General features: G+C 39.5%; 1 protein-coding gene across 2 annotated transcripts in view; it reads right to left on the bottom strand.

Annotated features, from left to right (window-relative positions):
* Window positions 1-14,424, bottom strand: part of FGF7 (fibroblast growth factor 7) — a 64,900-nt gene that overhangs the window by 39,476 nt on the left and 11,000 nt on the right. Inside the window, exons 2-3 of one of the 2 annotated variants that reach the window (XM_061595079.1) lie at window positions 13,659-13,766; window positions 12,566-13,156 (exon numbers count right to left, since the gene is read on the bottom strand). In XM_061595079.1, coding sequence (XP_061451063.1) covers window positions 12,566-12,851 — 286 coding nt within the window. In that variant the 5' untranslated portion in view covers window positions 12,852-13,156; window positions 13,659-13,766. Of the gene's footprint in view, window positions 1-12,565; window positions 13,157-13,658; window positions 13,852-14,424 lie in introns of those variants that run through there. The other variant, XM_061595078.1, reaches the window with a different exon arrangement.

Raw genomic sequence — 14,424 nt, 5'->3', positions numbered from 1 at the left:
CTTCTCGAGGAAGATTGAGTGTGTGATAACAGAGCCACACCCACAATCAACTGTCACCAAAAGGGCAGATTAGACAGTAGTTTAAAATCAGCTGGAGCCTCCTTACATAAAGAGGCTATGTGGCTTTCTACCTTGATGTCTTCTTCAGCCTCAGTCTGTTTATTCCAGAGCAAGTGGATATAGGCTCCACAGAAGACCACTAGTGCTGGAGAAGTCTGGCCCAGTGCCCAGCAAGATCACGGCCAAGCCATTATTATCTCTCTTTATCTATCCAAACTGTCACTCTGTCCAGTCAGTATCTGTTTCTTCTACCAAACCATAGGACTGCTTGTTTTGTGCTCAGAAGAAAGCATAACTAGCAACTCAAAGAGTGTAAATGGAACACCTCCTGGAGCCTACTTACCTTTTATTTCCCAGATGTGCCATCAGTTTAGCGGCAGACATTTTTGTGACTTTTTAAAGATTCAGCCATTTCCCCAACAAGTCGAGAACCTCCTATCATGTCACCTGATGTGTGAGCATTGATTTGAATAGAACTGTGTGATGTTAGCTGAACATCTTGGTACAGTATATTTAGAGGACTGACCCTATGCAAAATATTGAGCAAATGACATTGAGCCAAATTAATACGTTATATATAGGACATGCATAAACTAATCCCATTACAACCAAGTTAACTTTGGGGTTTCTTTTCAGTTTCACAAACTTGAAATCATAACAAATTAATAAGGCATATTGATTTCATTACTGTTTTTACCGTCTTTCTGTGAATTGTGTGCGCATTTGTCAGCCACATCTGTGAATATCCATTTCCAAGTTTTCAGCACCGTTTGTAGCACAGCAAAGTTTTTCCAGGCGTACAAATGATGTCATGTGTTATGAAACCTTCATAGGCTAACAATACAACAGCTATAGAAATTGGCCTAGGGTCTCTTTTCAATATAACAGTGCAATCCTATACATGTCTCCTCAGAAATAAGCCCTACTCAGTTCAATGGGGCTTACTCCCAAATAACTGAGTATAAAATTGCAGTCTGCTAAGTTAGGTAAGGTTCATATAATTTCCCCCCCTAAATTAAGAATAGCCAGCATGTTTTTTACTATTTTAAAATTTCAGAGGGGACCACCACAACTGACCAAAGTCCAAGGAGATATTGGCATATATAACTGCACTTGACAATTCTGCAAAAAGAGCAAGCGAATGACAAAAGTCTGTTATTTGCCTAAGCTTGCTTTAGTAGTAAAGCAGGTATCCTAGTTCTGATAGCAAACCATCCATTTATTTATTCAATTGAATTTATTGGTATGGAACAGGTAACTATACTTAAAAATAAGAACATATATAATTCTTCAGCTGAATGAAATATGTGTTTTTATCTGGCCAGACCACCATATGTCAAGCCAAATAAAATGGTTTTAACACATCTTAGAATGCACAGTGAAATACCATTATATTGTGAATGCAGACTTCAGAACGTTTGGGGTACTGCAGACCACAAAGAGGAAAAATTAAACCAGCAACATAAGCAGTAAAGAGAGATCAAATTGATACTGATATGTGGCGATCTCATGAAGAACCATTTCCTCTCATGACTATGCTACCAATAATTTTAGCAACCTTTGTGGGTTTGTGAGTGTTAAGAAAGTTAAGAAAGCATGTTAGCTCAGTAATTCCTACATCAGCACTGTAAGTGTTATTATTCCGTTTTTCCAAACTGAAGCCTAAGGCTGAGAAACAGTAACTTGTCTCACATAGTGAATTCATAGCCAATGACATTTGAAGGGGGGACCTGAAACTCACTGCTCACACTGTAGCCAGTACAATACACATTGCTTATGCGATATTCAGATTAATACCTACCGAGCCAAGTTCAAGGTTCTGGTTTTGGTGTACAAAGCCCTAAGCAGCTTGGGACCAGGATATCTGAAAGACTGTCTTACCCCTTACATACCCAGTCGATCACTGCGCTCTGCAGGTGAGGGCCTCCTGCAGATACCATCTTATCAGGAGGTCTGTTCTGCACAACATAGGAACCAGGCCTTTAGTACTGTGACACCTACTCATTGGAATTCCCTCCCCTTAAATATTAGACAGGCCCCATCTCTGTTATCTTTTTGGCGCCTACTGAAAACCTTCCTCTTTCAACAAGCCTTTTAAGTAGAGACCTTATTCCAGTCTGCTTCTGTGTTGGAACTGCTTTTTGAGATGTTTTTAAAGCTGTGTTGTTGTTTTTAAAAAAATATGTTTTAAAAGATTTTTTGTTTTAATATGTTTTAAAGCATTTTTGTTTGCCACCCTGGGCTCCTTCTGGGAGGAAGGGCAAGATATAAATTAAATAAACTAACAAACAAACAAATTATGCAGTAGAGAAGACACTTTCATGGTACACACTGGCCTGGTTCAGATGTAACAATCTTACAGTGCAGTCCTAACCATTATGTGTCCTATTGAATTTGTAGTGCTTACTCCCAGGTAAGTGAGGTTAGGATTTCAGCCTTAGTCTAATAAACTGTGGTATGATCCTAGTTTCATATCATAACCTGTAGTCCAAGAAATAGTTCAGACAGAAAACTGGTTTAACAAACCACAACAGAAACACTGAAGCTAGGTTGCAAGAGGAGAGGAGAGTTATGGGCAGAGCATATGGGCAGAAAATATATCAGAAGGGAAAGCACAAATAAAAGCAATGAAGCAGAGGTTTGAGAGGTCCAGATTTTGTCTCGCATCTGTTTCAATCAATGCTTCTTTCATGGGAGTGGTTTTTGGCTCTCGGTCTGCCTTTAGTTCCCAAGTTGAAGAACAGTTATTTATGTCAGCTGCAGGGTGATTTCTTCTGGCTGTTGGTTGCCTGCTCTACCATTATTCATCAAGTTTATTCCTAGTCACCAACTTGGTGTCCAAAAAGAAACTCATTTAGTAAAAGGGTATTCCTGTTCTTGGGTGTCAGCCCAATAATTAAGACATAATTGATATATAATTAATATATAAATTGCTTATAATATCAAAGCCTAATTTATATTACATTTTATATCATTATATATTATATTTTATTTATATTAGGTTTGCTCTTTCCAAAGCAACATAAACACCAAAACACAGCCATCTTTCAAAATTCACACTTGTCCGAATTTTGTGCAGTTCTCCAACTAAGCAATGTTTGCAAAAATGCATATATTAGGAGAAAGTGTGCATAAAAATTAATAATATATTGGTGAATATTAATCCATATTAATGCATTGGCGCAAATGCATTATATTAGAAGAAATTGCTTGTAAAAATGTATACATTAGTCAAAATTGCATACAAAAATGTGCTTAATAGGAGAAATTCTCACTAATATGCTTGAGAATTTCATCAGTTTTTAAAATAAAAAAATTAAATTGCTGCAGAAATGTGGAGAACCAAATTTAAGATTGGGAAAATGAGAAACTAAGAGAACCATCATTGGCAGATCCCTCCATTTCTAATGTATATCTACTGCATAATGATGTATGTGCACTAAATATTCACCTGGGACCTAAAATGCAACTTGAAGAACATCAAAAGATGTCATTCCTTCCAGAGCTAAATGGGGGCCACCAGAGCCCTACACCTAAAAGCCATTTTCTCTGATATTTATTTACATCCTTTCCTTCCAGTTTCAGACCAATTTCAGATCCAGCGAGTGAAGGAAAGAGAATTTGCACCATACATTCTCAGAGACACTCTTTTCAGTATTTCACATATTTCAAGACTGAAACACAGGTTATCAGGAGACGTGGCACAAACGTTCTTGAATTCCTTGAGATGTTTTGGTATCGTTTCCAACTATCCAAGCTATAGTTAACAGGTGCCCATATCGTATGGATTAGCATACGTTGCAATGATGCCAGCACCAAAGTGCAATCCATCATATTCCTGGCAACTGGAAAGGAGTACACTTGCCAGGAAAACAAAATTCAACAACCCTATCCTTTAACTACACCATTTGGCTGACCTACCTTATTTGTACTTATAGCCCAACCTTCACTGACTGGTCCCAGGGCTGTATATGCAAAATAACACAATTTAAAACAATATACAATCCATTAAAACCATTAAATGAAAAACCACAGAACCAACCCAAATAACAGGAGCCGTGATAGCGCAGCAATACAGCAGGTAGGAAAACATCCACTCATCAAAAGACCTGGGTAAAGAGGTATAACTTGACCTGATGCCAAAAGCTACACAGTAATGGTGTAAGAAGGAAGGGCGTTCCACATCCTGGGGGCCACAACAGAGAGGGCCCTTTCACCTGCCATGGGCCCTTGTGCCATACAAGGCTGCAGTAGTGCTAACAGGGCATTCCTTGTCATCTTTACATCCATGTAGGTTGATATGGAAGGAGGTTGACAGATATTTGAGACCTATGTCGTTCAAGGCTTTCTTTGTTGGTAACCTTAAATTTGGCTTGGTAGTGAATTGGCAGTCATGGCAGATCCTTTAGGACCATGTGATCTGAGTCCGCTAGAAACATCCACCAGCAGTGTGACTCCTGTTTCCTGCACCAGCTGCAGTTACCAAATCATTTTTAAGAGCAGTTCACATAGTGTGGTCCTCTCATGACCTTAAAACGAAGCAACGTGGAGCATGGCTGGAATCAGCCCTGATTGGAGCAGAACAACAGACTTTGTGGGGCACAATAAAACATTGGTGCCACAGCAGCCAATAGGCACCTGAGGCTCTGGATCTTTATGCTTGCTATCCCATATAAATCGCTGTCTCAATGTGGTGGTTTATATAGAAGCAGTTGTGTGAAGATAGGATATATAAAATAAACCAGGCCTGCACAACATGTGTGACCTACCATGCTGAATGCAACAACCTGATCATGTATGTGATTTGCCAGTTGCTTGATAGTTCACTTGTTTTGCACTCTTTGGTAACAGGCAGAGCAAGACACTTATTGTGCCTTCAGTGGGTTGCTGTATATGACTGGCTATGAACAGCTTGGTGGGTCACAGTTTGTATATGATATGATATGATGATGATGATGATGATGATGCTTAATTGCAAAGATAGCTTCTAAGACGTTTTTTGCAGGCATCAAGTAAACTATGCATCAATGCTGTGCCAGAATGGGGAGAGGTGATTTTCACACTCCTTTGCAAAGGGATGAAAAGTGTTCAGAGATGGTTAGGTAAGAGAGGGAAGGGGAGTTTGTCCCCTTTCCTGAGGCAACCGGGCTGATGGTCCACTATGCAGCACTGACATTTTGAATTTTGCAATGCAGTTCACCAGCCAAACAGTGTTTATAAAAATGCACGTGTTAGGCGAAAGTGTGCATAGAAAATGCATATATGAGTGAAAATAACATACAAGATGCATTATATGACAAGTAAATATATACTAGTCAAAACTGCCTCCAAAAATGAGAAATTTGCACTAAAATGCTGAAGAATTTTCAGGAGGATTTTTCAAAAAACGATTTGCAAATTGCTGCAGAAATGTGGAGAACTGAATTTAAGATTGGAAAGATGAGAAAATGAAAAAAACAAAATGCGCAGATTTTCCCATCCCTACTCCTTCCCCCACATATAATCATAAAAATTCAGTGCAAAACTAGTATGACCCACTGGTACTGAATGTTTTATATTTTATGGATTTCCCCTCACTATTCCAAAGGAGTTTGGTGATCAAAATGATGTAAGATTAATACAACCAGGGCTGAGGATCTTTTTCTGGCTAGCAGATCAGATCAGTATGTTCCCATCCCTTGGTGGACTGAACCTGACAGGTGGGTGGGTTCCTTACTCCTGAACAAAACAAAGGGCGTGTCATCAACTTGCTGAGTGAAAGTGCCACTCCTTTACTTCTGCCCTTTTCAGGAGGTTGCATTATCTTGTGATTTATAAGGTTTTAAATAAAAACTCACAAAGGATATGGATACTATATTCAGCTGGATGGCATTTTCATTGTTATTTCATTATATTTTTAAGGTTGTCACATGCTTATATTGACTAATGTGAAAAGAGGCAAGTATTTTAGCCATCTTCCATTTGGCAGCTTATACGGATGGTTTAGGCGTTCAGTCAAAGAGAAGATTGGCTTTGCCTGCTATCTATTTTGTAAAATACCCAGATGAAATATGAACAAGGTTGCTTTCATGAGGCACATTTTATATATTAGTGGCTCAAACCATGCATTTTTATGTTGGTGTGAAATCCAAAATGCATAGTTTTGTCATGGGTACATTCCATGCTATTCCGTACTCTTGCAATCTGCTTTAGACAGCACAGATCTAACTGAAAACAGAAATCCCCCACATGTTCCAGCTTTGGAAATCAGTAATGTTAATCATGAGAAAATCCAGACATGGTGATAAGAGATGATGTCATACTCTTGCCCCCTGTTGATTTAAAATACAAGGCTGAAGCAGACAAATTAATTTCTATGAACTGCCCTGAACAACTTGAGTTAGTGAGATTTCTAGTAGCACAAAGGTTAAGGATGGCACCAGAATTGCCTAAGATACCTAAAGTGACAAAGCAAATGGTCAGGGTTTGGCTTCTCCTTCAAGGTCGGACTCTTTAAGAGGAGTTTAGAGGAAAAGGCAAGCACGTGGGCAGCTGTAACAATGGCAAGGAGGAGGTGGGTCCGCTCAGGGTATTTTGTCCAAAGGACTGAGATAAAGGCAAGAGGTTTCTTTCAAAATATGGAGAAAAGCTCAGTGGCTATGCCTTGTTTTCGGATAGGCCTGCACTAGGGTTGCCAGGTTCAGGGCCTGAGAGTGATCCTGTATCTTTAGGAGAAGAGAAAGGCAGCCAAGTGCAGGTGTTCTTGCAACACAGTAATGGGAAAAACCACAAGGTGGGATTCTCCCTTCCCCCTGCATAGCTTTTAAAGATACAGAAGACCTCTTGGAGGCTGGGCCTGGCAACCAAGAGGTCTTCTGTATCTTTAAAGGTTGTGCAGGGGGAAGAGAGAGCCTGGCAACCCTAGCCTGCACAACTTGTGACCTGATAGCTGAATGAATGCAAGCCACCCGGCATGTACTGTAGCCTGACAAGCACTTGACAACCCACATGTTTTTGCAGACCTAAAGAGCCAGTAAAAGCTAGAGGGTTAGTGAGTCGTCAGTGGGCTGCTATATCTGACTAAATGGGCCATGTCCACAAGCTGTTCACGCCTTTCCTGAGACAAGTGGAGTTTTATGGTGTGCACATGAGATTATCTGAAGCAATAATCAAAAACAGAAAAGCAACTGCCAAATATATCTACTGGTTTATTTTGATGTAACTTGGAATTGCATCTTAGGAAAGCATTCTAATTTGCTACTTTCAGAATCTAGAAGACAGGAATGTTAAACACGCTTATAGGATGGGGCGTATCAACAGCTACACCAGTATAACATACACAATTTATATTTTATTAGACCTGCAGAGATGTTCTGCCAGTGTCACAGTCAGATACGCCAGCATAAGTGTTTTGGATCAGGCTGACACTGTTTTTAGAACTGGGGCCATTGCAGCAGGACAGGGCTGAATGCAGTTTCACATTTCACATATGGATATGACATAAAACTAGTTAAAACTAGAATGTATTCAATTCCCATAGATTAATATGGTTGGAAAGGTAAAAAACACCTTACCCTTCAGTAGGTTTGTCTAAACAGCGTAATTCACAAGATCCAGACCACAGAAGGCTGCAAGCAAATAAGGAGCTTCAGATCAAGGTGCCTAGGGAAGGGATCCGTTGGCTAGTGCCAGTCTGAAAGCATTCCATCAATCTAACAGGCTGGCATCGAATAGCGGTTGTCCTTTATCCGCTAATCACGGCTTTCACCTATCCGTTTTTCTTTTTCGCTCGGAAAAATATCAGTATTAATATCGATATTTTAAAAGGAAATATTGATATTTTGAAGGAAATATTGATACATGAACTTTCTTTTTTTTTAAAGTCCATGTTCAAAATTCGCTGCAGAAATTCTGCATTAAAATCTGGCCCTCAGTTATTTAGAATAAGCAAATTAATGGAAAATTTGGTACCAGATCTGAATTGGGTGGAATTCTAGTACATGCCTAAAGATGCCTACAGAAAAGAAGCTGCGCATGATTCAGGGAAGCAAGCAAGCTACATAGTACATGGAAGCAGAGAAACCTAAGTCTCTAGAAAATTTTATCTGAGATAAAATACATTTCCATCCCAAAATGTAGTTAGAGTATTATTAATGTAGAACCATCAATGTGCATAAGTAAAAATACAGGCCCCTGCCCCTAGGAGATTACAAAGTACATTTCATTCAGCTAGGAGACGCAGCCAAGAAAAAAAAGGAAACATGGAACATGGAGGTAAAGGGAAGTATGCACAAGTTTAGTTACATGTATTTAAGCTTAGTTTCAGTAGAGAAAGGGGATTTGGAACTCGGCAAAATTCTCATGGAAAACATGGCTTTGAAGGAGATTTTTGGAGAAAAAGATAAGTAGTATATTCTAGGTCAAGGATAGCCAACATGGTGTCCTGCAGACTTAGTTGGACTACAATGCTCATCATCCCTGACCATTGGCTATGCTGGCTGGGGCTGATGGGAGCTGTAGTCCAGCAACATCTGGAAGGTCTCATGTTGGCTACCCTGATCTAAGTGCTCTCAGAGACAGGTAGAAGCAAAAGGGGCAGCAACCGAGAGTGGGTGGAGTCGTGCAAAGGACCTTGGGAGAGCTGTTGGTACAAGAGCTGGATAACAGAAGGTGGGAGCAAAAACATGAGTTGAATAAGGGGAGGGGGAAATGCCAAGGAGGGCTTTTATCGCAAGAATGTGGCCTTCTTAGGCATGCCTAGAGCGGAGATAGGCATAGACAGGAAGGCAGCGTAGATATGAGTGGTGTCGCATGTTGCGAATGATGAAACAGGTGAATGATTCATCCAGCTGGGTTCTGGACAGAATGGAAATGGTTGAGGTTTGACAACTGAAGACCAGAGCAAAGGGTTGCAGAGTAGCGGAAGCAAGAGATAGATCTTGATCATGAAACCTTGTCACTCAATCTTTCAGTGAAACCTTTTCACTGAATGCCTCCATTTTTTCAAATAAAAAGAATGGGATGCAGTTCCACCTTTCCCATTGCCCCAGCTTCAGTTCCAGCTGTCCCAGAAGAAGCAGGCTGGAGAAGGGGAGCAGATATTTCAGCCCCTACCCTCAGGCTCACAATCTAAAATGACATCGTACATGAGGAAAAAGGAATGGGAGGGAGGAGGGGAAAGGAAGCTCAAGCACATGTTCTTTCGGTCCTGCAGGCGTAAAGCCATTGGGCAGGGATTTCAACTGGAGAACCAGAGGGTGAGGAAATGATTAGAACCTCCTTTTCCTTCCCTTCATCTGCTTTTCTTTTAAATGATCAGATGTTGGGGCACCATTGCACATATTTGCATGCAACTACTTAGTTCCTAAATGCTGTTGCACAATTCCAAATTAGGTAGTAAAGGCACAGGGGCGGGTTTATAGAGGGAAGTGGGAACAGAGTTAAATAGCTCTGCCCCATTTGTTTCTCACAGGATGTCATTGTAGCTGGAGCTGTGCATGCCTCTCTTTCACTGCCGAAACTACAGCATGAGAGGGGCGGAATTGTCCATTTAGTAATAGCCAGTTTCTAGCCGTTACATCTTTTACCCACCCTCTCCCTCTCATTTGTAATTTCATCTTCGGTACGCATATTACTCTCTTTTTTCTACATTAGTTGGCGTCGACATGGAAATGAATTATAATGCAATTATAAACTGCTCTTCACAATGTGTATTTTCCGTTCATTTTGGAGAAGGAATGAAGCATGTAGGCATCTGGATTTAATAAAACATAATGGTGTGAATCTACAGTGACATGATTTTGTGGCTTTCGCAAGATATATAGGCATATGGAGAGGTCATCTCAGAAGTATTTGTTTCAGATTAATAGTACCTAAGGACCTCACCCACTTCCAGGGGCAATTTGATTATCCAGGATTTCCAATTCATATGCAGACCTCCTCATGTATAAGGACTTCCCCCATTGTCTTCAATTGAGGGGTATAGCCTTAAACATTTATCATTATCATTATTTACATGCACAGACACACCCCATCCTTTGAAGTGAAAAGCCTGCTTGCATGGGATCTCCCGATGTGCTTTGGAGCACCTGCAGTGTTCTGCAATGTGCAGGGTTCCTGGCTTCAGAACACTAATTCTGAATTGGATCTATTGAAATCAATGTGATTACTTCAGCATGTTGAAAGAAGGAATCCAGCATAAATTATTTCAATCCATTTAATTTAATAAGTATTACTCACAAAGTTGGGTGTGGCAGAGACTTCTCCTGATAAGTGATATGGTTGAGACGTAAATGAAAATTTAAGCTTCTCGTTTCAATTATTTGTGTGTTAGCTAAATGGCCGTTCTGTATATAAAATGCAACGTAAGGCTGCAATCCTGTACAAATAGGAAAACTCCACTTAAATATACTGAAGACAGTTAAGTTACATGCTATCTATTTGCAAATTGCTGTAACATGTATAATATATTAGTTCCTATAATTTTGAATCCCATATCTAAAGTTTGCTTTGTGCATTTCAAAGCATTAGTCTATATACCAAACTCAAGCTTGTGTGACATGAAGACTTGTAATGTCTTAAGTATGATATATTTAAGTAACACTGAACTATTAACTAACCCAAGAAACGTTTGTTTGTGTCATTGCTGTGAGGTGCTAGAAACCAATCTGGAAGAAAAAGGAGGCAAATAATGAAGAGATAAAACATGACCATAGCTTCCCCCCCCAATATTGCAGAAATTGGGGGGGGAATTATTCTAGATAAATGTATAAAAACACATCTTATTGTTTTATTTACTTGGTTTTGGCATATCAGTGGGTCACTGCCTGCAGTAGAGCAAGAAAATATCTCTAGATTTGGTTTTATGTCCTTACATTTTTCTATTCCAACTACCTGCCTGCAATGGACTGATACAGAAATCAGTTTTAAAAGATAAACTGTGTACAGTTCTGGTTGCCTCATCTCAAAAAGGATATTATAGAGTTGGAAAACGTTCAGAAGAGGGCAACCAGAATGATCAAAGGGATGGAGAGACTCCCTTATGAGGAAAGGTTGCAGCATTTGGGGCTTTTTAGTTTAGAGAAAAGTTGGGTCAGAGGAGACATGATAGAAGTATATAAAATTATGCATGGCATTGAGAAAGTGGATAGAGAAAAGTTCTTCTCCCTCTCTCATAATACTAGAACTCGTGGACATTCAAAGAAGCTGAATGCTGGAAGATTCAGGACAGACAAAAGGAAGTACTTCTTTACTCAGCGCATAGTTAAACTATGGAATTTGCTTCCACAAGATGCAGTAATGGCCACCAGCTTGGATGGCTTTAAAAGAAGATTAGACAAATTCATGGAGGACAGAGCTATCAATGGCTACTAGCCATGATGGCTGTGCTCTGCCACCCTAGTCAGAGGCAGCATGCTTCTGAAAACCAGTTGCCGGAAGCCTCAGGAGCGGAGAGTGTTCTTACACTCAGGTCCTGCTTGTGGGCTTCCCCCAGGCACCTGGTTGGCCACTGAAAGAACAGGATGCTGGACTAGATGGGCCACTGGCCTGATCCAGCAGGCTCTTCTTATGTTCTTATGTGTCTCACAACATAGCTATTTAGACAGAGAATTTACTATAAGCCAGATCTTTCAATTGCCCAGTCACCATGTGCTACCATACTACACCACTATTAAATACAAGAATTGCTGATTGCACTTTACCATTTTCATCTGCACTGAAAGTTATAAGTTAGTATAACAAATATTAGTGTTAATTTTTTTAAAGTACACCCACTACTTACCTGTACATAATGAGTACATACTATCATCAGATCTATAAAAGTAGCTCATTTAGATATCATTCCATTAAAATGCTTATGGATAAAAAAAATTAAAATAAGTGGCTCTACATCAAGATTCTCATTAAACAACATTCTGTAGACTTTAAAATAATGTTGTGCTCCCTATCAAACCCACATAGATAAAAATCATGAATGGAATGACAGAAGAGGATACTATTTCATTTTATTATCAACATGGGAATAAAGGACTATGAAATAAATTCTTCATTCAAGGCTTGGCAAAGTATTCGGATAGTTTCTGCAAAGTATTGTTCATCATCGTCCCCTTTTAAACGTAAGGTGTAAGGGAAATGTTCATGTGGTGCTAAGACACATGAAACTATACTTACAGGTAGTCTGTGTATACTACAGGCATTCTTCAATGTTTCATAAGAATTTTATGAGTACAGAGATTTGTGGTTTGAGACTCTTAATACTTAGCAATAGTAATTCACTTGTTATAATAGGCTTTCTCTGCTAATAGCTGCCAGGTGCAAGCAATACGTTAGCAGATCTACAGCATGCTGGAAACGTATTCTTGAAAATGATGTATTTCAAAATCAGTACCAAATGTCCTGCCATATGATTAAGAGGAAGGCATGGCCAGCCTACTTTAAAAGAACACCACATTGCCACATTTTTAGAACTTTCTGATAATGCACACAGATATGAAGGTTCCCATTGATATTACAGGAGACTACTTACTGTAGTTGCTGTTACGCTCCAGTACTCCTTTTATTTTGCCTCTCTTGTCAATCTTGATATACCACTGAGTTCGACAGAAAAGTCTTCTGACTCTTACATTCCCCCCTTCCATATAATCATAACTTCTGGTGTGTCGTTCAGGGGAGGAACAGTTTGCATTTGTAGCCATTTGCTCTGGGGTCATGTCATTGCAAGGTAGTGATATAGCGCCCACGAGGAAGATAATGTAAAAGTATGATCTGTAGAGCAAAGTTGGCAGGATCCATGTCAATATCCATTTGTGCATTATAGTGCAGTGTTCTGGGTACTCACGAACAACATAATGAAAAAAATCCGTCTTCAGTAGATCGTCGCTCTTTGGTCATTGACCTGTCCTCTGCCTTTCCCTTGAATTGTAGCGATTTAACCAGCAACTGTTCCTTCTTCCAGAATTCTGGTCCTGACTTCTTTTAAGATGCAGGTATCAAAGAGAACTGACCTTTAAAAATCCTTTCAGCCAGGATATCCTTTAAAGAAACAGGTTGCAATAACCTCGGCTGCTGTGACCTCCTTTGCTACTTGTATTCACTGTTCGTGCTGAAAGCAAAAGATCTATGAGGAAAGTGGTATGCATAAATTTTTATGGTTATTACATAAGCAAAGCAACTATCATTTATGTTGTGGGAATAAAACAGTAGGAAAGAAAAAAGAAAAAGGTTAATGTGTACTTTAGCTAAGGTTTCTGTCATCAACACGGCATTTGAAATATTGATATGCAACCCTAGTTTCTCCTGTTTTGTATTTTTTCTAGTGAGTCTGATGATTCAGCTAAATTGCCAAACGCTGTAAAAACCACTGTTGCATCTTCTTTCACTTGATTGCTTCATGCATACGTTTTAGTAGTAATTTCCCTAAAAGTCCTGTATTGCAGATTTAATTGTAAGTATACTTAGTTCTATTTTTACATACTCTGCACATATACAGTTCCACTGCCACAGCTTCAGAAGACATCGTCAAGAGCACTGCTTCTGATATTACAAAATCATGACAACGGAAAATGCTGTTAGCAGCTAAGAAATCTTTTAAGAAGTTTTAAAGAAGACAGATTACTTACTTTCTCCTGTTGATAACAGCTGGACACACAAGTATTCCATTTCTGTTGTCTGCCTTTTGCAACATGAGACGCTCTACTGTAGCTACAAACTTTCGTAGCTCCGAAAGACTGCAACAGAATCATAATTGTTTCCATAAATCAACATGCGCGCAAGAGGGTGTGTGCGAGCATGTGTGCTTGTGCGTGCACACTTGTGTGTGTATGTGTACTGTTAAGTCTGTTCAGACTTTTTTTTAAGGAAAACCTTTACTGACCTCTCTTGGAAGCAATTAGGACATAACTAGTCAGCTGTCAGTTGACTGCATGAACAAAAATAAAATGTTGTATGGGATTCTATGGTCATCAGAGGGAGCTATCAACATGGTTGATTCCTTGGATCTCAAACCTGTCACTTTTCTAGAAACACAGGGTTCTCCTGACTCACATTCACATACTGTTCCTGTTGCCTCCTTATTTAGTAAAGTATGGTCCTTTTCTGAAGCAAATATTCATTTCTTATCCCTTTTTTCCAAAGCCTGATAATTGCACTTTCAGATTATTTCTTTTCCACAGAGAACAGTTCAAATGTGTTGTTTCCTACAGGCAAGATAGATTGTTGGTATGTTAACTGATAATTTGTTTAGATTTTTCTGTGTATAATGAACTGTATCAGTGTGACTGTCAAAAACTGAGTTAATCTGTGTTCTCTGCTTTTTGCCAACAATATCCACAATTTGCTAGAGGAGCAATGTAAGAATAGCAGCACTTGTCATGGCTGGGTTCAGCA

This window comes from Rhineura floridana, chromosome 14 (genome assembly GCF_030035675.1).
Source record: "Rhineura floridana isolate rRhiFlo1 chromosome 14, rRhiFlo1.hap2, whole genome shotgun sequence".
In the NCBI taxonomy this organism is placed as follows: Eukaryota; Metazoa; Chordata; class Lepidosauria; order Squamata; family Rhineuridae; genus Rhineura; species Rhineura floridana.
This window is presented reverse-complemented; position numbering and strand designations above follow the sequence as displayed.